This window comes from Dysidea avara, chromosome 6 (assembly GCF_963678975.1).
Source record: "Dysidea avara chromosome 6, odDysAvar1.4, whole genome shotgun sequence".
In the NCBI taxonomy this organism is placed as follows: Eukaryota; Metazoa; Porifera; class Demospongiae; order Dictyoceratida; family Dysideidae; genus Dysidea; species Dysidea avara.
Window position 1 is genome coordinate 22,547,885 of NC_089277.1, and position 26,760 is coordinate 22,574,644.

Genomic DNA, 26,760 nt, shown 5'->3' on the forward strand with positions numbered 1-26,760 from the left:
AAAAAGATTTGAATTAAATCCAAGGTGGCGGCCAAGAAATGGCTGTGATGGTAGGTTAATGGTAAAAATTTTAATAACGACAATCAGGTGAATTTTGTGCCAATACCAAATTCACCTGAATTGTCGCGGTTATTAAAATTTTTACCATTAACCTACCATCACAGCCATTTTTTGGCCGCCACCTTGGATTTCACATCTTTTTTCACCATGGCCTTTTTGGGGCCGCACCTTTTTTTACAGCTTAGCTGTTTTTGATTAGATAAATAATACGCAGTGGATATTCGTCCGGCAGCCGGACACTATTTCTGTTTGATATCCGTCCGGCAGTGTCACCCATAACTCGAGTATCAAACACACTAGTTGTATGAAGGGCTCGCTTCGCTCGCTCCAACCCTAGGAGTAGCTCGCCTCGAACTCACCCCAAAACTTACCTTCGTTCAGACAGTGGAAGTCATCATTGTGCTTAACACAAAATGAGGCAAACGCGAGGGCAAACGTCACCGCGTTTGGGTTTGGGTCGGGTTCAGCTTTGGTTTCTTCTTCACTGGATATTCTTCTTGTATAGGTATCTTCTTGAATGACGTAGCTATATAGGCTGGTAGAAACTAAGAAAAGTGGTTACCTGGGAGCCACGTAGCACAATGGCTAGGATCGTTGGCTAACGCACTGGAAGTCCCGGTGTCACAGTGATCCTAAGGCTGCAGCACATGTTGCTGTAGACCTTCAGTGCTGGTCACTGTAAAGTGTTAATAATAAATAAAATAATAATATATGTTTCCCCGGGTAACGTGTTTCCCGCACACATATCCCTAGGGATCCGTGTTTCCCCGCACACATATCACTAACTCGCTAGCGACCTACAAGTCACAGTGATATGTGTTTCCCCGGGTAATATGTTTCCCCTTTATAAAGTCATGTGCATGCAACGTACGTATAATTATAGTGTTAGCTAGCATAGGCGCGCATGCACTTTTAATAATCATAGCTAGCCATATACCTATATACAACTAATACTATAATTATACATGTTGTTGGAGGAAATCAAGCCATGGCATTCAACTATAACTGCTAAACTGTGCTGTGATTTGGCTACGTAGCTATAGCATCAGTTTAATAAAACAGTAGCTACAAGTACATGTATACAATAAAATACTATCTCTAGCTATATAGAGTAAATCATGTGATTGCAGCTATGTATAACTAATCAATGTAGCTATACAGCTTTGGCATGCAGTCAGTCATTATTTACCCCCTTGCCGGTTCTATCTGGGGTTCCCCAAGGGAGTATTATGGGACCCCTACTCTTCATTATTTACATGAATGATTTACCATCTTGTGTTACCATCAGTAAAACTTTACTATTCATTGACGACACCAAGATTTATAATACTGTTTGTAGTCCTGGAGATATTTCACTGTTTCAAGACTCAGCAACTTTGTGGAGTACGAGATATAATATGTTCTTTAATCCAAAAAAGAGTGTCCACCTATATTAATGCAAAAGTCTCCCTAAGACCTACAGGATGCTAGGACTGCTCCATCTCAGCTTTAGCAAGCATCAAACAGTGACAGCCAAGAGAACTTTGTATATTTCCTTAGTGAGATCGCAAGTTATGTCCTGTTCAGTGATTTGGAAACCTAACCATATCAAGCAGGGGCGGATGCAGGGGGGGGGCTTCAGCCTTCATATTTAGGCTTTACTTGATCAACTTATATGATGCTGAGAATTATAATGAAATTTTGTCTTAGCATATTAGCTAAATTATATGATCACTAATAATACAAATACTCATAAAACCACCTTATAAACATCTTTCCAAGGTATTATCAGTGGATTTATGCTAAAGTTTATGCAACAAGGACCCGGATCAGTATTGGAGGTGTACAAGATTGAGATACTCTAATAGAGCAGTCAGCTAACTACTCTAATAGAACATTCATTGGAAACATGGTTCTGTTATGAAATTTTTCCAAATCTACCTGCACCTATACATACAATGAAGTGCATTGGTCTGTTTAAAGGGCTTCATTCATCTACTTGTGTAGTTAATATGTATGGCAATACTTAATTTAGGTACACAATTTCCATTGAAAATGCTCTCAGATTCAATCTTGTATTGTTCAAATTTCAAAATTTTCCACTTTCAACATTATTATTCTAACATGCACCTATTCAGTGTTGTGCAATTGTGAGAGGGGTGCATTATGTACTTGGTTGTCTGTACCTACCCAAACTTTTCCATTAGCAAAATGCTTCAGAGAGCCATACCTATAATCTAAAGGCAGTATATATAATCTACAGACAGAAAATATTATGAATTTTATGTGGGGATGTCTCCAAAGTGCAGTATTTTAGCATCTATTTTTCTGGAGGGGGGGCATGTCCCCAGACCACCTAGTTCTAGCATGCTCTCTACCCAAGAGATTAGTACCTTGAGTTAGCCCCCCCCCCCCCCTTTTATAAATCCTAGATCCGCCCCTGTCAAGGACATCACACTTATTGAGCAAGTCCAGAGAAGAGCAACAAAGTTTATTGTATTAGCTTATATAGTAGCTATATAGCTAGTTAGCTAACTATAGCTATATACATGCAATATGCAAGGGTGTCTATTAGCTAGATAGCAATATATCTACTGAATGGCCGGTTGGATCGCGTACTGTTTGCAACTAGCCATAGGACCTTGGAGTTACTGCACGATGGCTATATCTTAGTGGGAAACACGGATCCCTGGTGATATATGTGCGGGGAAACACGAATCCCTAGGGATATGTGTGTGCGGTGAAATATTAAAAAATCGCTACGGGAAACACATATCACTGACAGCTTTTGGTGGGAAACACGGATCCCTAGTGATATGTGTGCGGGGAAACACGGATCCCTAGGGATATGTGTGCGGGAAACACTTTACCCGGGGAAACATATATCACTGTGACACCGGGTTCGATTCTCGGACTGGTCATGGTCATGGTTTTCTTTTTTTTTTTTCGTTGGGACCCTTTTTTGCTAAGTTGATTTTTTTATTCACGTGACTGCCGGACGGACATCCACTGCCTAAATATTATTACATCATTATAGCAGTCACTCAACATTTTGTTACTTTTTATGATGAATTGATACTGGTAAATTTAACACTTGTTACTGTTACAGTCTTACAAAAGTGAAACAATTCTGAATATTAAGTTTGAGTATAATGAGTATTATTATTTTGGTAAGACTTCCCACAAGCCTCTCTGTGCAGTCAGGGCTGCCAGTAAAATGTGAGGATCAGCTCCATACTAACAGAAGATATCAGTGCACTGATCTACAACGTACAAAAAATGTGTATGTAACTTGTACATGCTGCAGTGTGACAGAACTAGTGAAATATGGGGTTGTATGAGTTATGTCACTACTGAAATTATTACAATAGTATATTACACACACAATTAAAAACAAAAGCTAGCATTAATTATCCCTTCGTTTCCCACCAATAGTTTTTGCCATACATTTTTTGACTTCATGATAATGTTTATTTTTAGATGAATAGAAACAGCTTTAATAATAACATACATTTTTATTGTATCAGTAACTTCTAAGTAAATGTTAGAAATAAAAATTTCCTTATAAGGATCTAGTACAACAAGGTATTGATATATATTCTTATATATTCCCGCTTCTGTGTCACGACAGTATTTTCTTTGTAAAACCATCATACAATAATCTTTTGTGCTGAATTTTTTTCTGCTTGTGCCTAAATGGTGTAGCTACCCAGCAAACTTGTAAAAGTTGTAAATAAACAGAGTGAATCTATTGTGGTAAATTCTTATACATTTATTTCCCCTTTTTTGCAAATTTAATTACATCATACTTCTAATTAGATTATTCAATCACCATCCCATTTACACCACTCGTGTATAATTATATAGAGAAGTTCTGCTAAAAATTTGGTGATGATATCTGCAACTATGCAAGAGTTATAAAGCAAGGAGTGTAATTGTTCGGTTAAAGGAATTTGGGAAACGAAGGGTTATAACATATAATATACAAAAGATTCTATGGCAAAAAATATAATTATGATCTGTACAAGTCACATTCAGTCACAAATCGTTTCTGTTTAGTGGCTCATATAGTGTTAAATATTGTAGGTGCAATACCATGCATGCTAGCATAGTTGTGTGATATACAGATAAATATTGAACCAGTACTGAGACACCTGTGCACTAGTTGGTACAGTGAGTGCAGGTAAATCCTCCTGATCATGAGGCAGGACTATTATAGTAACCAGCAGGAGGCTGTGCCATATCCCACAGGTGATTGTGTGGGTGCAGGTGGGACTTTGGGTGCCCACACACACCTCAAGTCATCCACAACTAAAGTTGTGTTCCACAACATCCTTGAAACTGATAAACAAGACAAGAACAGTTTGACATTTGCTTCCCCATGCAGTTACGCCAGGTACCCATAGATGTTACAGGTCCCCAATTTACAGCTGGGTATATACAGTGTACTGTAGACTGGAGCAATGCAAGTAAATTTTCTTACTCAAGGCAACAATAACATGAGCAATAACGTTAACAACACCAAATTGGCATAACCAGGCATCGAACCTGGAACCTTTTGATTACCAGACTGATGCTCTAGCCACTTGGCTATGCTGCCTCAAAGAAGCGGCAGGTGAAGCTTATCACACACACACACACGCGTGCGCACGCATGCACACACAGATATGCACACACGCCTGTATGAACAGGAGATGGCAACATGAGCTGCCTAGCATAAAATTTTGTAATATCATCATATAGCTACAAATATAATAAACATGTAATAATTTTATAGCTTTTTGATAAATTTTACTTTAGCAATGTCAGCTTTAGGCACATTAATAAACTACACTGAAAATAAGCAACACCGTCTTTCATCAACTTCTGGATATGTATAGTTATACATGTGTAAATATTCACACTGAGGTCCATCCATGCATAAAGATTTAAATACATTTTCTGGTAGTCCATACTGGTTTGTGCACACCCTATCAGCTTTTTCTTGCTTGGCACAAATCAATAAATCAGTAACAAACTGTATGGCTGGAGACTCAGTGACTACTATTGCAATAACATGAGCTACAGCATCACCATCAATGCTGTATAACCTGATTCCAAACAAGTCAGTTAGGCTACCACTGGTTGGATCTTCAACAACGTAAGTAATAACATACCCTGGTATTGATGGGCAAAGGAAGTAGTGTGAAAATTCTTCTTCAGTTCGGAATATCTGATGAAATTCAAATTGTGAAGCATACTGGTTAGTAAGAGCTAATGCTTTAGGAATGTCATCTGGTACCATTTTTCTTAAGCCAGGTGTCTTAGGAGAATCATAGGGTAATTCAGGAAACAAGTAGGCTTTAGGATACACAAAATAATAATGCCACATAGCATTCATAGCTATAGGTTTAACGATAAAAGGAACAAGAGATTTTATTAATATATGAGAAATCCCGTACTCTTTAGTTGCTCTCACAATTTCCTTAAGCAGCTCACTTGTCACTAGGGAGCGTCGATCATCAAAGCTTTCTGTATTAACTTCATAACATGATGAACCAATACTCAAGAACATAACCGGTAGAAACTTTCCACCAATACTCATAGACTGTGGTGGGCATGCAACCACAGTTCTTGTGTTTTGCACACAGATGCACCAAACATACCTATCTTTATTAAAGTCAGGGTGTAAAATAGCCCACTGTATATACCTTTTTGTTGTATCTATAAACTTCATTGCATCATGAGAATTAAGCCAAGTCCATTGAAGTCCTTGTGGTAATGAATAGGAATCTTTTCTTTTACGATCTTGTAATGGTTGTTCAATCGGACCAACCTCATTCACTTCCTGTCCACGCAACATAACTGGCAAGCTTGCCCACTTTGTTACACTGGGAATGGATAAATGACTGATTGCTTGTGATTGCAGAAATGATTTTTTCTTGCTTAGTGATAAATATGCCTTGTAGACAAGATCGACATGAATCTGCCAAACAATGAACAATGATCCCACCACAATCTTATAGCAGGTCACTGTACCACTACCTGATTCAAACAGTTCAGATTCTAGATAGAAGCGGTGTTTGTTAAGTTCACCAATTGTGTACTGTCTAGGATCTACATCAAGCTGCTCTTCAATTGATATATGGCTGGATTTCAATGGTATCACAGGGATGAACGGCACTACTTCACTCAGCTTCATACCATAAAAAGCTTCCTTAAAATTTTGTAATGTTTCTTGTGCAGCAGGTATCATAGAAGCAGTTACCATAGCTTCCATCATTCTTGTATCTAAGAAATTCCAGTGTTGGGCTTTTGTCAGTGTGATACAAAGGGCCTGAAATGAGCTAACTGCTTCAATTTTAGGTACGATTTTACCAGATATGCAAGCCTTCGGTGATAAGGCTTTTTCCAAACATGCACCCTGAAGTATGGCTAATTTGCAACCAGAACTTTCAATCATTGTTTTAATACCTGATGAGAGCCTAGAAAATGCATAGTCAATGTCTTCATCAGGAGAAAATGTCAAAACAGTTTGTGTAGATTTTGGTGCCAAAGAAATAGCTTGTGAATGTGTGTCTTTTGTTGACTGACTTGACAATATACCTACAGAAAGTAAAACTTTCATCAAGTACTCAATGTTGCATTACAATATCATTGCTAATTATTCATTACAGCAAGTATTGTATGTTAGTATTATATGCATCGCTACCATATTATGTAAAATCAGAAACATTTAAAGTATTTAAAATCTGCTTCATCTTTTCTTCTTCGTGTGGTAAAGAAAAAAAGATAGGTTTAAAAAGTCCCAAAGCCAGCCATAGGCCAGCTTGGGGTATACAAATACAAAAAGAAGTGAAATCTAATCCAAAACAGCCAAGCTGTAAAAAAAGAGTGCGGCCCTCAAAAAGGCTATGGTGAAAAAAGATGTGAAATCCAAGGTGGCGGCCAAGAAATGGCTGTGATGGTAGGTTAATGGTAAAAATTCAATAATGGCAATTCAGGTAAATTTTGTGAAGCGGCACAAAAATTCACCTGAATTGTCATTATTAAAATTTTTACCATTAACCTACCATCACAGCCATTTCTTGGCCGCCACCTTGGATTTCACATCTTTTTTCACCATAGCCTTTTTGAGGGCCGCACTCTTTTTTTACAGCTTGGCTGTTTTGGATTAGATTTCACTTCTTTTTGTATTTGTATACCCCAAAGCTGGCCTATGGCTGGCTTTGGGACTTTTTAAACCTATCTTTTTTTCTTTACCACACGAAGAAGAAAAGATGAAGCAGATTTTAAATACTTTAAATGTTTCTGATTTTATCAGTAAATGTACAAATTATAATATAATACATACATTTATTACAGAACTCTCCATGGTGGTTTCTTTGTAACTGAACACTCTACCAGGTGACTTCTTCTAACTGCTCTTTCTACAGGGTGAATTGTTTGTAGCTGAACGATCTACAAGGTAACTTCTTCTAGCTGATCTCTCTACAGGGTGATTTGTTTGTAGCTGAACTATCTACAAGGTAACTTCTTCTAGCTGATCTCTCTACAGGGTGATTTGTTTGTAGCTGAATTTTGTACAGGTGATTTGTTTGCAGCTGAGCTCTTTACAGAATGGTTTCTTTGTAGCTGAACTCTCTACAAGGTGACTTCGTCTAACTGATCTTTCTACAGGTCAATTTGTTTGTGGCTGAATTTTCTACAGGGTGATTTGTTTGCAGCTGAACTCTCTACATGGTGGTTTCTTTGTAGCTGAACTCTCTACAAGGTGACTTCTTCTAGCTGATCTTTCTACAGAGTGATTTGCTTGTAGCTGAACTCTCTACAAGGAAACTTCTTCTAACTGAGCTCTGTACAGGGTGAATTGTTTGTAGCTGAACTATCTACAAGGTAATTTCTTCTAGCTGATCTCTCTATAGGGTGATTTGTTTGTAGCTGAATTCTGTACAGGTGATTTGTTTGCAGCTGAGCTCTTTACAGAATGGTTTCTTTGTAGCTGAACTCTCTACAAGGTGACTTCTTCTAACTGATCTTTCTACAGGGCAATTTGTTTGTGGCTGAATTTTCTACAGGGTGATTTGTTTGCAGCTGAACTCTCTACATGGTGGTTTCTATGTAGCTGAACTCTCTACAAGGTGACCTCTTCTAGCTGATCTTTCTACAGAGTGATTTGCTTGTAGCTGAACTCTCTACAAGGAAACTTCTTCTAACTGAGCTCTGTACAGGGTGAATTGTTTGTAGCTGAACTATCTACAAGGTAATTTCTTCTAGCTGATCTCTCTACAGGGTGATTTGTTTGTAGCTGAATTCTGTACTGGTGATTTGTTTGCAGCTGAGCTCTTTACAGAATGGTTTCTTTGCAGCTGAACTCTCTACAAGGTAACTTCTTCTAGCTGATCTCTCTACAGGGCGATTTGTTTGTAGCTGAACTCTCTACATGGTGGTTTCTTTGTAGCTGAACTCTCTACAAGGTGACTTCTTCTAGCTGATCTTTCTATAGGGTGATTAGTTTGTAGCTGAATTTTTTACAGGGTGATTTGTTTGCAGCTGAACTCTCTACATGGTGGTTTCTTTGTAGCTGAACTCTCTACAAGGTGACTTCTTCTAACTGATCTTTCTACAGGGCAATTTGTTTGTGGCTGAATTTTCTACAGGGTGATTTGTTTGCAGCTGAACTCTCTACATGGTGGTTTCTATGTAGCTGAACTCTCTACAAGGTGACTTCTTCTAGCTGATCTTTCTATAGGGTGATTAGTTTGTAGCTGAATTTTTTACAGGGTGATTTGTTTGCAGCTGAACTCTCTACATGGTGGTTTCTTTGTAGCTGAACTCTGTACAAGGTGACTCCTTCTAGCTGATCTTTTTACAGGGTGATTTGTTTGTAGCTGAACTATCTACAAGGTAAGTTCTTCTAGTTGATCTCTCTACACGGTGATTTGTTTGTAGCTGAATTCTGTACAGGTGATTTGATTGCAGCTGAGCTCTTTACAGAATGGTTTCTTTGTAGCTGAACTCTCTACAAGGTAACTTCTTCTAGCTGATCTCTCTACAGGGCGATTTGTTTATAGCTGAACTCTCTACATGGTGGTTTCTTTGTAGCTGAACTCTCTACAAGGTGACTTCTTCTAGCTGATCTTTCTACAGGGTGATTAGTTTGTAGCTGAATTTTTTACAGGGTGATTTCTTTGTAGCCGAACTCTCTACTAGGTGACTTCTTCTATCTGATCTTTCTACAGGGTGATTTGTTTGTAGCTGAACTATCTACAAGGTAACTTCTTCTAGCTGCTCTCTGTACAGGGTGATTTGTTTGTAGCTGAATTCTGTATAGGTAATTTGTTTGCAGCTGAGCTCTTTACAGAATGATTCCTTTGTAGCTGAAATTTCTACAAGGTAACTTCTTCTAGCTTATGTCTCTACATGGTCACTAGTTTGTAGTTGAATTCTCTACATGGCGGTTTCTTTGTAACTGAACTCTCTACAAGGTTACTTCTTCTAGCTGATCTTTCTACAGGGTGATTTGTTTGTAGCTGAGGAAACTTCTTCTAGTTGATCTTTCTACAGGGTGATTTGTTTGTAGCTGAACTCTCTACAAGATAACTTCTTCTAACTGATCTCTGAACAGGGTGAATTGTTTGTCTCTACAATGTCACTAGTTTGTAGCTGAACTCTCTACATGGTGGTTTCTTTGTAACTGAACTCTCTACAAGGTTACTTCTTCTAGCTGATCTTTCTACAGGGTGATTTGTTTGTAGCTGAGGAAACTTCTTCTAGCTGATCTCTCTTCAGGGAGATTTGTTTGTAACTGAACTCTCTACAGGTGATTTGTTTGCAGCTGAACTGTCTACATGATGGTTTCTTTGTAGCTGAACTCTCTACAAGGTAACTTCTTCTAGCTGATCTCTCTACAGGGCGATTTGTTTGTAGCTGAACTCTCTACATGGTGGTTTCTTTGTAACTGAACTCTACAAGGTGATTTCTTCTAGCTGAACTATCTCTTTCCGTAGTTGAACTCCCTACAAGCTAACTTCTTCTAGCTGATCTATCTACAGGGTGAATTGTTTGTAGCTGATCTCTCTACAGGGTGACTTGTTTGTTGCTGATCTCTATATAGGCTACTTGTTTCTAGCTGATCTCTTGAATTCTCTTCAAGGTGACTGCTCTATTAGAGTATCTCGATCTTGCACTTGCTACACTAAGTTGGATTTCGTGTTATAACTCCGTGGCTTTAAGTCTGATTCTTCTAAGATGATTACTCCATCTGTACAGTGATTTTCAAAGCATTACCCCAAGCGGTCTTTCTGGTAGGCGTGACAAGTAGTCGTTTTTTATTAGCTAATCTTGATTGCATAATTTTTACACACTGTTGGTTTTTTCGTTGTATCTTCCTGGTTTTTAACTCGATTTCTTTCAAACCACAAAAGGTTTGAGGTTCAATAGTTCACCTATTCATCCACCGATTTTCAGCTTCTTCCCATACGCGGTTTACCCTGTAGGCGTGACAACATATTGGTGTTATTTTTCGTAAATAATCGCTCATGACTCTTTGCCTGTTTACCGTATTCCAGCCAAAGTTGGTACCGAGATGCGCCTTTATACCCCTTTCTGTGTGCCAAAGTTCAAGGCAATCGGATATGGCGTTCGCATTTTATAGCATTATTTGTAAGTGTGCGACAAGAGGAAGAAAAATAAGAAGGAAAAAAAAACGAAGAAACTAAGCCAATTGTTGAAGTCGCATATCTCGGGAACGCTTGAAGCGATTTCGCTCAAATTTGGAATGTGGAGTGCTCATGTCCACAGCAAAAATCGTCTTGTTTCATCAAGGCAGCACAGAGCTACGGAGGTGCGAAAATTGTGTTTTCTTTCTTCCTGTCAATATACTGACGGGTGTTGCGCGCCGGCTTCTTGGGCCGCACGACACACTACCGTGTGTCTTGATCTCGGAGATGACTGGACTCATCTATGTATATATAGCTGTAGCTTAAAGGTACTATGCTATCCCTACTTACATCAGAGTGTGAGCACTTGTGATACTACTAAACCTATAATACTGTTGTTTTTTTCAGCAACAACAGTGGAAAACTCAACAGCCCAGCTATAGTATGCACTAATGTAGGAAACTCTCTATCAGGAGTTACTGTAACTACTGTATATACCTTCATTAATTGATTTTATCTTAGTGTCAATCTCAGTGGCAAGTCCATCCAATGCAATATTGGGCTCTCTCAAAGCCTGTATCAGCTGGTTCCATGATGCTGAGGGTTGTTTCCTAAGCCACAACTTGAACATTTGTGTACAGCATGAGCTCACATCCTTGGAATAGTTACTCTGAATTTCATCCAACTTGTCACAGTCCTCATCATCCAGTAGTTCAATTCCCAAATCATACCAATTTGCACTGACTGAATCTTTAAACTTATTTAGTAGTTTAAGAGCAGGACGATTATTGCCTGTAATATATACACCAATATACACAGTATACATACAATAATTATTTACAAAACTGAGTGAAATACTGTAGCTACATTGCTTATTAGTAATTAGTTACAAGAGAATGCATTTAGTTGTACAATAACCTCATATATCTGGTGTAATTATTTCCTTTGATGCAGTGCTATAGAAGTTCACTAATGATGAATTATGCTACATGAAGTGGCGTTTATTACCTCAGTTCTAAAAATTGATGTGGCAACTATTCAAATTTGACCATCACTCAATGCTCAAAAACGATGTTGAAGCCCTTAGTTTCAAAATCAATTGTTGCAACACTCGTGTGTGGCTGCTATTGAAGGTGTAGCATTTAAGCAAGTAATACAGTATGTAAACAGGAATAAAGTTGCATTTCAGGTGATAATTAATTCCCTTGTTTATTTAAGGACTTTTTTATTGCTATAATCCCTATTAGCACATTCCTATAAGCATACCTTACTCTTGTCCATAAAAAATATCCAAATCTAAGATGACTTTTGGTATAGAATTCTTATGGATACATATATATATATATGACTCCTGTATATAAGCATTCGAGCTTTTATAGGTTGCACAAATACAGTCATGGATATTTTTCTCCCTTTTCAAACATACTTTATTTAACAACTTTAAATAAATAGGCTGTGGGACCAGGTGTCCTTTACAGACTATTATCACTTGTGCTGTAAAGCCTTAATAAGGGGTAGCTAATGCATGTAAAAATTGACATCTTCAAAATAATTAATTTTGCAAACTGCTGTTACTTGTTGGACTAACTCTCACTTGATTAAGTCTAGAATTGATGTGGCATTCCATAGTGATGGTAAATGATGAAAATAAGATATCTTGCTAAGATGTTGAGGTAACAAGGGTTAGTTGTTGGCATCTGATCTATTAGCAGAGTTGAAAGTGATGTAGATATTACATATCACTTTCAACTCTGTATAAAATTTGAGTTTGCCAGCCATAACTCTTTGTAGCATTGATCCTTTATCACAATACTGGAGTTCAACCTTCCTCTGTGAGTTAACCTTCACCAAAATTAAAAGGCATTGGTAGTTTGATTGGTGAGGTAGGTTTCCTGCCACTGTATCATCATAAGTTCGGCATGATCGATTTTGGGCTCAAAAAATGGGTTTTCATCTATGGACACCGAATAAATGATAGCCAAATCTTCCTCACATCACAGCAGTAGTAGCGTAAGTGACCGATTATCGAACGGTACCTATTACCGAACATAAAAATCACGTAACGTATTCGGAAGTTTACAATTATATTCCGCATACTCGTAAGGTGTTTATATGGAGAATTCCAATAGTGTAGCCTATTCTTACTGAGTATTCCATCCTTTAGAGTTTATGTGTGGACATCACAACAGTCTTGATACTCATCACCACTGACGAAGAAATGAAGAAAAAGAACACAGAAATTGCCGTGAAAGAACTACAACTCGACGGTGACTTTGGCGGCGGAATTGGTGGACTGTTCATCGTTTTTCTGAGTAAAAGATGTATCCACGAAGACTGTACAGAAGGGGTTGCTGTAAGCAAGGATGATAAGACTGTGTTATTGTTCGTAATGTGCTGATTTTTTACTGTACGCATTTAACACTAAACGATTCGCCGTTGTAACTCACAAGTGAATGCTTGTATCAAAACTATATTTCAGTTACAGTATCATGGTACTTCAGATAATACATTGATATAATAATCAAGAGTGTGTAGGTTGCACTGAGGTCACCAGAGAAGAAAAGGTGTAAAACGTTCGATAATTGATTAACGGAAATTAATGGGCGTTCGATAATAGGTATCGGTGTTCGATAATTCATATTTTACGGAATGCAGAAATCCACTCATAACACGGACACTAATCGGATACTATTGCTCAAGCTTACGTGAGGTATTCTACGAGAAAGGCGCTACCTCCTGCTGAAATTTCCAGGTTGATACTACTTTCCTGGAGACATTTATGAAGTAAAGTTTAACCTTGTTCGATAATCGGTCACTTACGCTACTCATCCATTGACAAAAAAGTTACATACAGTTAAATTTGAAGATTGTGTGAAACTGAATAAGGCAAAATAATTATTGCTGTAAGTCACATGCACCACAACAATTTGTTCACTCAATTGTGTAAAATATACAACCCCAGCAAAAGAAAAAAAATTAATTGATGGCCTCCAGTCAGTGTTTCAGAACGGAACAAATGAGAATTGAAGTCAATTTCCATTGATTGATTTTGAATTATTCTGTCTTGTAGTGAGTTCCATTTCAGTTCCTGAAGCATGATTGTTACACTTGAATAAGATGAGAAGTCATTAAAAACAATTAAATGCTTCCTAAGAGCTGAAAATTGCAGTGCTATTAAAGCACATGGTATAAAAAGTTATGAGTGATGGAAGTAGGCAAAAATCATGTGCCCACATGCCCTATTTTTGCAGGCCCAGTCACAATTAATGCTGTAAAAATGTTGCACCACAACTTTTACCATCAAATAGCAAGCTATTCTAATACAGGGAAGACTTTCTACTTACAAGGTAGGAATGGCCAAGCTCTTAAAATAAACCATAAAAATGTACTAGAGCAACATTGGAGTTAAACTGCACCAGGATATTTCGTGTATTTTAATGAAAATTCTTTATAAACATGCATAAAACACATAAAAAATGGGTGTCAATTACAAAAGTCTTGATATGCTGTCACCTGGCTATATACCTTTGAAGCAAATTCTCATGTAGCTACCTGTTAGCTATGCCAATAAACATTGGAAACCTTTTGTTTCATTTACAGTATTAGCTATCTATCATATATTTAAATTGTTAAAATCATCTTTAATTTCACTCCTTATCGTTTTCTTGTTGTATAACATATCAAAATTTGTGTAAGATATTCCGGATTTCTGCATGGGTTACGCCCGTTTCGTATAAAATGACACTGTCTTCTAAACAAGGTTCCATAACGTCCGTGTACTCTGGTTGACAGACACGAAGTTTGGTTTATCAGATTCCTTGATGAAAGGCGATTCAATTCACGTGTAAGTTCTTTGTGTAGTAACGAAGGGGAAGCGAAAAAGGAACCTTGTACAGCGAAATTTACGTGTTCAGAATGCCCGTAAAAACATGTGTTTTTCAACATATCTCTGTAAACTAACCTGTTTAACAATTTTTACGGTCGGAGTCTTATTAAGCATCCTTTGCTGCGTAGAATGATACCAAAGTTAACGAATTTGGTTAAGGATAACAATTTGTAAAATGGGATGTTCCCGCCGAGATAAGTAAATTTTCCAATAGGTTAATATATAGAGCGCGTATTATGTCATCATCAGCAGTAAACAACTGTTGCTATGGTGACATTTTCCCATTTGTACGATCGGAATTGGATAGAGAAATTCAAGGGCTTTCTTTTATTGTATGGTGTGCTGTAGAGATTTTGTGAGTTAAAGGTTGTAAATTAGTGTTTTTGTATGTAGTGTAAAATACATGTATTTTGCATTGGACAAGGAATGATGAGAATATTTTTATGATCAGCCTGTTTTACCAAGTTGAGGTTTCAAAAAAGATGTTAAACAGATATTAGGTTTATTTAATGCATAATTCTTAATTTTTATGAACTTGTTAGAGTAAGAGAATAGGCAATAGTTAGACATCAGCATCACCTCAAAGCAAAGGTAAGAGGTACCCGGCGTACTGTATAGATAGATAAATAGATACCTAGTGTTTTGGAAACTTTTAATGTTGACCACCTGAAAATGCTTGATTTGACAAATCCCATACATATGTCTTGATATGATTTAAGAAAGCTATCAGTTCTGTAGTTATATGACCTGTGCACTCATGTGTAGCTTGGCATGCTTGGGGAGCACATTAGCAGGCTACGTCTTTTGTGTATCCGTGCCTATGACAAATGGATAATCTCATCACTAAAACGGCTCTAAACATTGAATGTACTGTACGGTGTAGCTACATGCCGGGAACAGTAATTATTATTATTTACTTTACAGTGACCAGCACTGAAGGTAATGGAGGCGGGCCGGAAGTACAATTAACTCAACTGGTTTAGCGAAATCATAAAAGTTACCATTAGCCTCTCTGTCTACTTACTATATACTCGTTTCGTTAGCTTCCCCATATACGCACTCACAAACTGCACCTGCGCTCAGCGGACAAGTCAGTGGAGCACGAAGCATATAGGCAGCATAGTGTAAGAGACGTCAAGCAGCCTGAATCAAATTACTTAGCAGCTCACCTGCTGTTGTTAAATCAACTTTGCGATCATCCATAGCCAGAACAAAATAATAAAGTGAACTCAACTCGGATGGTATCACCATAAACAAACTCGTGATAATTAATTTTATGCACGCCAATTTCCCTTTTGTGTGTGTCAGTACGTAGGCAAAATTGTATTCCAGTATCCGAGATATTTTCATTTTCCGCATACTCCCCAATATAACCCTGGCACAAAATAATAACGCGCCTTGAGATTGCTCTGTTTTCTAAAAGTTTACGTGCGGTTTGTCCATACACTGAGCAGTTCAGCAATTCAGTTGAGCAATGCTAGCTCGAGGTGCTAGACTATTTAAAAAGGTAGTGGATAGCTTTTCAAAGATTTTCGCTTAGGCTCCTTGGCTATGGGTAGCTAAACACCTCGTACAGGCTCTGCCTTCTGTGTACGCCCTCCAGTGCCTAAGGTAGGATCCGCAATCCGAAAAATCAACTTCTACAAACCAATCCCCCTACCATTGTAGGATGTTCATTGTAGTCTCCCATTGCTTGATCCACCATGAAACCGGAGGCACGATTGTTGTCTTCACAGAAATATTGTTTTCAGTATCTCACAAGATGCAGAATTTATTTTTAAAATTTCGTGCTCCACACAAAGGACCGGATGAAACTTGCTACTTAGCCCAATCGTATCCAGGGTTGTTGTAGTTGAAAAGTACGCACAGAAATAAGTAAATGATTTGCTGGGTGCCCGGCACAGGGTTGCTTTCTTTGAAAAAACAGACAAAGAGATACGAAGTTTCAAATTCAAACTGCCCTACCACCCAGGGCTAGAGAAGCCAACTCTTCCTCATAGTGTTTCGATACGGTTGGGTGCATAGTCTGTCTATGCTGTTAGTTTGGAAAAGATCTGAGACTTCTCACCATCTGGGTGACAAGCGTCAAAATTTTCTGCAGCATCAAAGAATTGTGTCGCACTTTCTAGCCATTTCCAGCGCTTCTGCAACCACAACAATCATCAATTATAAATTAAAACTATGGCAAAAGATGTCCCTGAACGTTTGGTAACAGCGGTTGTCAATTATTATTTCATCCACAGCTTCCATGCCTCGCTCTAAGCTATGCATCAAGGGAGGCAGCAAAATCGTCCAAATTTGACTTCACCTCTAATATAACGCTTTACAGCAGCTTCAAATCTTCACTAGATCACCCTACATCACCATTATGCTGCAAAACATCGCAAAACAAACCGAAAAATGTACAAAATCTTTCATTTTTTATTCGAGCTGGGTGGAGCTCCTGGTGAGCTGCTGGTATACTGCATCATATGAAATCACAGAAACACCAACTACTACCAAACGTTTTGATCCATCATTTATCATCATTCTAAACATAATTAAGTGACCAGTGTAGCATCAGAAGTGCTGGAAAGCACTTTGGTACCATTGAGAGAATCTCTTGAAATGATGCACGAAAATTTTGACGTTCTTCACCCAGATGGTGAGAAGTCTCAGATCCTTTCCAGACTAACAGCATAGACAGACTATGCATCCAACCTTATCACATCACTATGACGAAGAGTTGGCTTTTTTTGTCTTGGCTGGTAGGGCAGTTTGAATTCGAAAATTTGTGTTTCGTTTTCTGCTTTTTGAGAGAAAGCAACCCTTTGCCGGGAATCCAGTGAATCATTTGCTTATTACTGTGCATACTTTTTAGCTACATTAACTCTAGATAATATCTAGCTAAGCAGCAAGTTCTATCCTGTTCTTTGCAGTGGCGTAGCCAGACTTTTCGCCATGCCTGGGCAACGGGTGGGCAAGCCATTTCCCATGCAACACACGTACACATGCCCATCTTCATATGGACATCAATATAACATTTTTAAAATGCATTATGTATCATCCTACACTACTGCATGCAAGATGACTAATACAAGCGAACGCCTAGCTAGCTATTGGCCTTCTAACATATTACATACATCTAGCTACATGTGTCTTAATACCAGACTACAAAGATTCTTGAATAAAAGCACGAGGCGCTCTATCACGTGATGACTATGCTCTGCCACTACAGTTGTTAGCCTAGAAAAGTGGAAACAAAAAGAAAAGAATTGCTGACTGAACAAATACTCCATACCGTTTGAACTGAGCAGTATCCACACGAATAGATGGGTGCTAATTTCACAAATACCTCTAGACTGCTTTGCCTCCCGAGTTTTTACCACACCGATAGCTATCGTGATCACTTAATCCAAATGTAAACCGTCCAGCCCACTATAGTGAAACCAATTCTTTGTCCTTCACTCCTTGCCACAATGCTGCTCGGTTTTTTGTAATCACGTGATCTTGCTTCTATTTATTGCCTCCTCTATTTGTGCACAATCAAGTTACTCGTAGGGAAAATCCCTTGGATAACCCCATCTCTGTTCAGCCAAAAAGAAGGAAACCATCGGCGAAAATGGTACGGTGAGTGTTGTATAAGTTGTGCTATACTTATTCTTGTACAGTGACTAGTTAAATAACTTTAGCAAAATCTCGAGCTATCCAGCCCACGTCTTTATAATTACTCTAGGAGCTGATGGTGGGGCAAAGAAGTCTGATGCCCGGGCAATGCCCTGGCTTGCCCGTATGGAACGCCGTTTGTAACAAAAATATACCTGACTCCAGCTACCTTATTATCGCCGATAATAAAACACCATCCTTATTATCGCCGATAATAAGACCTCACCTTATTATCGCCGATGATAAGACTACAGCTTTATTATCGCCGATGATAATACTACAGCTTATTGTCGCCGATGATAAGGACTCTTAACTTATTATCGCCGATAATAAGACAGCGCTTATTTTCCTAGGATATAATTAAGACAGCGCTTAAATTATTTCCTCGGGCGCGTATATAGATCTATTAGCTTTTATTATTAATAATAATGTTAGCTAGCCAAGTCGTGGCTGCTTCAGTGAATCATGGCATCATCAGTGACCAGCTGCAGTATGGAGTTGAACAAGGTCGTAGGCAGACACTAGCTGATCTAGTCAAAAACAATTATTTCGAGGGGCAAATTTTTCGAGGTTGAGCCGGCATTGTTGCTAAAAACTTTTTTCGCGGATTTGCAAACACTCCCAAAATGTATTAGCTAGATTATATGGAGGTCTAGAATAAACTTCTCGCTGATAACTACCCCCATGCAAAACCGCGAAAACTACTGATTTTCCCCTCAAAGTATTTGGTACAATACCTAACACATGCATCATATGCAACTATCCAAAATCATCAATGTTTATTATTATTTTTATTTATTATTATTAGCACTTTACAGTGACCAGCACTGAAGGTCTGACAGCAACATGTGCTGCAGCCTTAGGATTACCTAACCTAATTTCAGGGACTTAGACCTAATGACTTGACTTACTGACTGACTGATAAGGTAGGGGCCAAAGTAAGGAAAAAAATCCCTCCAACCCCAGGATTCGAACTGCAGGTCACCCAACTATCCAAAATCATCAATGTTTATTAACAGATCATGTTATAAATGGTAGCTTCATAATACACATGCAAAAATCATTAAAGTAATATACACAGCGTCCTGGCTACAACTGGTGTACTGACAGTCAAAGAGCATTCATGTCCCAAGAGTCATCATCAGCTAAAATGGCATTGAACTCTTCCCAGAAGACAGAAAAATTATTGAGAGAGGTATGTGATATGGTATTAATTTACAAAATGTTACTATAGCTTTGTATGTTGTAGCGGAAGACAAACGTTTGGAGTTTGTGAACCAAATTTGTCCAGTGACACCTCCAACTCTGACTGCTCATGTGATATGATGAAAAGAAGTGTTTCGAGATACCATGGAACTTTTGAGCAAAGATAAAGTGTTTGAAGAGTTTCCTCTCAAAATTCAATTTGCAAATGAGCAGGCAATAGACTATGGTGGAGTGTGTCATGATATGTTTTCTGCATTTGTCTGCATTTGCTTATTTCCACTTTTTTTAAGGACCAAACCTGCTTATTCCATGTCTGCATGCAAATGGCTAGCATTGGCTGTGGAGTCCCTTCTAATGAGAAGCAGTTTTGGGATAGTTTCACTGTTGAGGAACTATATTCTCTGTATGATTCACTTAGTGCGACTCCAGAAAAGGTTTTGGCTATACTAGATGAACCCATTGAGGAGAATTCTACCCAAGCAACTGTTTTGGCTATTTAGAGCTTTATGTTGGGAACATGAAGAATGAAGAGGCTAGGTGTTTCTTGAGGTATACCACAGGGAGTTTACTGTTGATTGGTCAACATTTAACTGTTGGCTTTAACAGCTTATCAGGATTCGCCTGGCGACCTACTGCCCATACATGTGGGTGTGAATTGGAACTGCCTTCAACCTATCTCAGCTATCTTGAGTTTGAGAAAGAGTTCAATGCCATCAGTTTTAGCTGATGATGACTATGCTTGGGACATGAATGCTTGTTGACTGTCAGTACACCAGTTGTAGCCAGGACGCTCTGTACCCAGTAGAAACCATCTTGCAAGATCCTGCAGGATCTGTGCATGTAAGTCTTGCAAGATTTCTGTAAATCCTGCAGGATTCTGATTCTTGCAATAAAAAAGGACCTTTTCTTGCAAGAATCCTGCATAATCCTGCAAAATTCTTGCAAGATCTTATGAAAGTTTCTGGCATAAATTTTCTGGCATACCTTTTCTTGCAAGATTTTACAAAACTATTCTTGCAAGAAAGTTTAATGCACTTCGGTTTCTTGCATGTCTTGCAAGACCATCATTAGCTTTACACATGCATCCTATAGCTGGCCACTTATAATTCGATAATCAATGAATATGAAAACATTTATTAGTAGCTGAACATAATCTTGTAAATGGACATGTCTCTTGCTCCAAGCTGTTGTATTTAACTCTTGATTGTTGTACAGAACTTGATTCCCAGCTATCGTAGAAAACAACACATTTAAGGAATGTTCCACCACTATATAGTTTGTTACCTATGTTTATCCATTGAAAATATGTCACATACAGTTATCGTCAATGCTATTTCGGTTTTGAATTCCCCACTGCATGCTGTATTAGGTAACCTGTAATACGCAGTTGCAATCATATATAAAACAGTATTAGTCACTACCTGGAGTTCATCATTTCGTTGTTGAGGTCAACTGATTGGATGATTGCTTGCATTCTCTTGTTTACAACCTTATGTACAGTGTTAATGCTCTCAACTTTATGAATATTCTCAGTGACGTTGAGACATCCACACTAATAAACATTTAAATGCTCACTTATGTCAACTAAACATTATCTCCTTACAGGATAAAGCAGAGCAAGAGCCAACTTGGAAGTGGCAAGATGTAACCGCCTACTATGATGTGTATTGTATTGTAGCTATCCTTCTGTATGAAAAAATATTATTGTTCTATAGTGACTTGGTAACCTACAGTATAATTTAGATACTAGTCACACCGGAATATGCCAATGATACAAACTATAGCTTACCAGATAATTTATAGCAAGACATCATTTTACTGCCTAGACGGCTCTGCATAGTGACGGAACTTCGGAGACGCATGTTCTCACACGTCGATATAAATTCCCAGTTTATTCGCCTTCACGCTAGAAAACTACGGTTGCAGTGTTGTAGGGTACCATCATGTAGCTTGCACCATAGCGGGCTGAAAGACCGGCCACTACTCGCCGTAGCAACTAGCTCGCACTAATACTGTACTTTTCCTCTCAGTCTTTAAACTTCCTTTGCCATGTCACAATAAGGTGCCATACTACAAGTAACGGCGACTTCCGCTAGAGCCGCTTTATGATGTAAGTCACGATGTCACAGCTCGGAAATAACTCCCACCGGAAGAAACCGGCCAGCAATCATTCAAAATACGAGTAAAAACTTAAATGTCACCTTTTAGATCAAGAATTTCATTAATAAAATAATGCTTTTTTCACTACTCCACTCGACACCGTTGCTAAAGAAGCCGTTTCTATGGTAATATTCTTTACTCTAAATAACGCGCTTATTATAGAATATTGTATTTAATAATTTAAAATGTATTTCGGTATTTTTCTGCGACAGCTTATCCTTCTGGTGACTCTGTGACTTCTGTCAGGCTCTTGGCATGGTGTTATCAGTCTTGTATAGCTATAAACACTGAAAGAAAGAAAAAAACATGAATGACAACTATATACCTGTACTGAAGCTACCTGTGAAATGTATTGCTGTAACATGCTGTACGTTACTTGGATATCTTTGTACTCTACATGAACTACTGGTGACTTGGCTCCAGGGGTAGCTAGCTACTAATCCAGAACTTTCCTCAGTGTGGCAGATATAGTCATCATATATACGTAAATCATTTTCCCCAAAGTATATTATAATTCTTTCAAGTGTATATATAATTAAATTCAAGTAAGAAGTTTTGCAAGAATCTGTATAGCTAATCCTTGCAAGATTTTTATGTTCTTGCAAGAATAGAGTGATTCTTGCACTAGATATTCCTGCAGTCATATTTTCTTGCAAGATTTTAACTACTCTTGCAAGAATTTGACAAGGAATTCTTGCAATCATAATTTCTTGCAAGAACTTGCAGGTTCTTGCAAGATGGTTTCTACTGTGTCAATAGAGAAATGATACACATCAGGATGATTCTTGTACAGATACTACAGATCTGTGTGTATTGAAAATGCAAAACTCTAATGAAACCCCTTGAAAATGGCATTTTATAGCCATTTTGTTTATTGCCAGGCTGAGAAAACAATTTGTTTCATGTGGCATTGTAATGGACCCATTTGTTGTAGCTGTAGGCTTCAGTGGCGGATACAGGGGGATTGCAATGGTTTCAGTTGAAACCCCTTCTCTGAGAATTACGCGCGCCCCAAATTTATTGACTACTAGTCGTCACGGTGTCGCGTCTTGTGGGTGATGAAATCACCACGAGTTATACATAGTGTGTTATAGTAGGACTTTCTGCTGGCAAAAACTTCAACTTTGCCTTTGAAATAATAATTATGGCGTTCAAGAGCAGGTTGTGACTTTTTCTTTTGGTCTGACTTACAGTTAGTGGTAGTTGAGTGGAATCTGAAACCCCCTCTGAAAATTTCTAGATCCGCCACTGGGCTTTGTAGCTAGAACGCTATATCCAGCCTTTAAGCGAATAGGATATTGATTGCTTTCCTGTAAACAAACGTTTTATTGACAAGGTCCAAACATAGGGTTCCAAAGGACTTTTTACATGCCTCCCCTTCTAAAATCACTTAGTACACGTGCTACAAACCCCAAAAGAAATTTGGTGCTTTTATCAACAGGTGGGACTTAGACGCTGGACCACTCTCTATAGCTAGCAATTAATATTTTTTTATTTACTGATAAATCTTACTTCAGTGAATATTTTGAAGTAGCTAGTTGTAATATCCTTGAAGTCAATAAGTTAATTTAGAAATGATGACTATTTTTAGAGGCGCTTATTGCGTATTAAGAAGCCGCCTGTTAAGGACGGTGCCAGAACGGGGTTAGTCTCGCGTAGCCATAACCTTTTCTTTCTTTTGCGTGGGGGCGGGAAAGAAAAGGGTCTGGTGAACATGCTATACTGAGCATCGTCGTTGGGCTCGAGGTTGGGCTGTCCGGAATTGTGGGGATTCTACTGCGCGGCTTCCGGCCGTGTTGTTTGGTGCAAATGACGTGATCTGCTGCATTTGCATCCTGTTACCATAGATAGTTCAGTAGTAGCTATGGTACCAGAATGCAAATGACACAGCAAATGGTGTCATACATGCCAATCAACAATCCGGAAGCTGCGCAGTAGAATCCCCACACTAAATCCGGATAGTTAGCCCAATGACGAATGTTCACCAGATCCTTTTCTTTCCCCGCCCCCACATAAAAGAACGAAAAGGGTCTGGCTACGCGAGACTAATCAAAGGTTGATATAATGAACGTGATTTACGCGGTTGGCTGCTAGTCTACAAATTCCTTGCTCCAGCTCCATAAATTGATTTAAGGCGCGCACTAAATTGTCAGGGGCACTACAGCCCGCTGTATCCCCCACAGCATTGGCTATTGTAACAAATAACTATACAGTCAACCGGTTTCATGGGTCTCCGTAGACTTTGTGTAGCTATACCCCATATAGCTAGCTAGAAAATTTTTGCGAGCTAGTGAGTGCGGTACTAATTTCTCCATGCATGAAATTAAACTAGTCAGTCGTTCGTCCAATACAGATTAGCTAGCAATTACAAATTCGCCAAACTATTTTTTGCCCTAAAAATCCTATCACGGTCCCTCGTAGCAAATTCGCAAAAGTTTATATAGACTATAGCTACCATAGATCAGTGGCGGATCCAGGATGGGGCATTTGGGGCAAATGCCCCCCCCCCCCCCTCAAGAAATTGCATACAAGATCGAGATACTCTAATAGAGCAGTCAATTACTCTAATAAAGCAGTCACAATGTTCATGACGCAGTGTAGCTTACCTATGAAGCTATAAATAGGATTTTATTTTACATAACAGACGTGATATAGTTGGTAAGGATAACTAGCTATTATTGTTGTGACCTTTTTTTTTTTTTTTTTTTGTTTGGTCTTCAACTGGCTTTCAGCAAGTTTTTTTGGTCTTCAACTGTTTTTCAGAAAGGTGCCCCCCCCCCCTCTTTCCAAACTCTGGATCCGCCCCTGTAGATAGCTACGTATAGCTACGGCGTGCATGCATGCATGCAGTTGTGCGTAGCACCTATAGCTGCGGCGTGCAAAAAAATTCCTACAATATAGCTATAGCTATACTATATAAATGTGCAAAAATTAGTTTATGGGTGCAGTCTCACAGGTATCAGACTCTCTGGCTATGATGAAATCGGTTGCAATAAAGCGCTGCGTCGTTCTTAGACTAGTATGGGTTTCTATATTGCTAACTATGTGTAGCTGCTCCGTAATGGCCAGTGAAACCGAATGTACATCTTGTATACGTGAATATAATTATCTAGAGACTTTCGTATTGGGCAATCCAAGTATTAAAGATGACCTTACAAAAGTCTTTCTACCAACAGGCAAAGACGCGTCTCATTATGTTGAAATTACTTACAAATACAGTGTTTGCAAAGATAATGTCTCTGTGGTCTGCCATGACAAAGAAAGTACTTTTATTTGGAGTGATTCACCTTTTTTTCTGTTGGGTCCAAAACCGCTTTTCTGGTTCACATTCTTTGCAGTAAATGTAGCTGAGCAAAATATTACAATTGAATTGCCATGCCTGTGTCAAGAAGAATTCTGCAGCCTGGTCTCCCGATTAACATATTTGGTATGTACATATACAGCTATCATATTTTTATATGTCATGTAGCAAGTGGCTCCATGCATGCAGAAATTTTGATGACTGGTTTCATCCGTTCTAATAGTGTGATAAATTCCGCACTAGTATAGAGCTATGTACAGCGTGGTGGTCTGGCAGTATGCTCCATTCTTAGGACATTTTTAGACCCTTTGAAGTTGATAGCTATTTCAGTAGTTTAATGCATTCATGCTTGATTGCATGTGACTGCTCTTAGTGCTCTATTTGCTGACCAGCGGAAAACTAAAAATACTACACCTTGCATGGAGCCGCCCCTGCCGGTGTCATACATGTATAGTTATGGGTACATAAATAATAAAAGGCATTATCTCATGTGTCTATTGCAGGCTAAAACATATGCATTGAAGGACATCCATGATCGCCCAGTTGAATTTGCGAGCAAATATTTTATAGAAGCTAGAGGTACACACAGTGAGACTTACAATATCATTGTCTACATAATGACAGTAATGGCAATCTTGCCACCTCCAACTTTTACAACATTTGCTATACTATCTTATTTCTTTGTCTATGGATGGATACTCAATTTAGCTGAGAAACTAATTGATCCTACTAAAATTGCCTATATGATTGCCACTTTTCTAACCAGTGTGGTTCTGCACCTTGGGTTAGTTGGAGTTCACATTGTCTCACTCATATCGAACATTGACTACGGCTATAAAGTGCTACATTATGAAGCTGATAGTGAACACATCATACACAAAATTGGAGACCTACAGCCTTTTTCCATGCTGGAATATCTGGCTTCTTGGCTTTTGTGATATTTGCTGTAGCTCTGCCATATGCTGTTTACAGAGGCAAAAAAGACTGGAGTTGGAAAGTTCCATTAGCCATAAGTCTGTCTGTCAATTTCATCTATATTGGCTTCAACTTCCTTCCTTACATGCTGATGGCCTTTATTAATGACCCGTTGCAGACTTTTTTCATTTACATTTTGATCCTTTTTGTTGGTGCCTGTGCATTCATGTTTATCCTTAGAAGTGTTAAAGCAATTGCCAAGTGCTGTTGTAACAGAAATGAAGCCAAGTGCTGTTGTAACAGAAATGAAGGGAATAGTTGCCATGACTGTTGCCATACTTTCTGTTTTCTGTTTTTGGCAATTTCACTTGTAATATCTGTAATTCTCTCCATTATTGCAATTGCATATATACTAACTCTAGGAAGCTTTCATGATTTTCAAGGTCTGAAAAGTGTATTACTACCTATAATGGTTACTCTACTTGTGATGGTTCTACTTAAACCTGGCTACAAGCGAGTAATGGGAATATTTAGCACAGGTGAATCAAATGATCCAGCCGATCCTGCAGCAGCAACAGCAGCAGAGGAGACAGGGAGATTCCCAACCAGGACAACAATGTTTGTACCAAGCAGAACATCAGTGGAAAATGATCTGACAAGTGCCCCGAGGCTTGATAGAAGGACAGATTATCTAGTTAACAGTAGCGAAAACTTTCCTACAGATGCACAATGAAACACATGCACACAAGTTTTGGCATGTGAACATGCCTATACAGCTACACATTATACTGTACTACATTTTGTAATATAATTTTATGTTGCTCTGTAAGTGGTATGAAGCTATCCTTCATTTTAATTGTACATGTAAATATAAACATTTATAACATTTTAGTGTGTATATAGCATCATCATGGTACTGCAGTATACACTGCACCATTGTGGGTAGTAAAGTTTAGGCATATAGCTAT

General features: G+C 38.5%; 2 protein-coding genes and 2 long non-coding RNA genes across 8 annotated transcripts in view; 2 read left to right on the forward strand and 2 right to left on the reverse strand.

The window, feature by feature from the left end:
- LOC136258578 (uncharacterized) overlaps nt 1–26,760 on the forward strand; it is a 219,617-nt gene that overhangs the window by 45,399 nt on the left and 147,458 nt on the right. The gene's annotated exons all lie outside the window — the stretch shown is intronic.
- On the reverse strand, nt 4,757–15,833 carry LOC136258535 (uncharacterized). The gene is made up of 3 exons (XM_066051852.1): nt 15,735–15,833; nt 11,178–11,471; nt 4,757–6,624 (listed from the first exon to the last, which is right to left on the reverse strand). The coding sequence occupies exons 1-3, from the start codon at nt 15,814–15,816 to the stop codon at nt 4,868–4,870; spliced, it is 2,133 nt and encodes a 710-aa protein (XP_065907924.1). The 5' UTR covers nt 15,817–15,833; the 3' UTR covers nt 4,757–4,867.
- On the reverse strand, nt 20,438–21,295 carry LOC136259079 (uncharacterized). Of its 2 annotated transcripts, none has more exons than XR_010703176.1 (4): nt 21,206–21,295; nt 20,838–21,102; nt 20,701–20,790; nt 20,438–20,645 (listed from the first exon to the last, which is right to left on the reverse strand). It is a non-coding gene; the product is annotated as an uncharacterized lncRNA (long non-coding RNA). The 2 variants fall into 2 exon arrangements; XR_010703175.1 differs by having other exon boundaries at nt 20,838–21,143.
- Nucleotides 24,534–26,690, forward strand: LOC136257803 (uncharacterized). The gene is made up of 2 exons (XR_010702169.1): nt 24,534–25,003; nt 25,381–26,690. It is a non-coding gene; the product is annotated as an uncharacterized lncRNA (long non-coding RNA).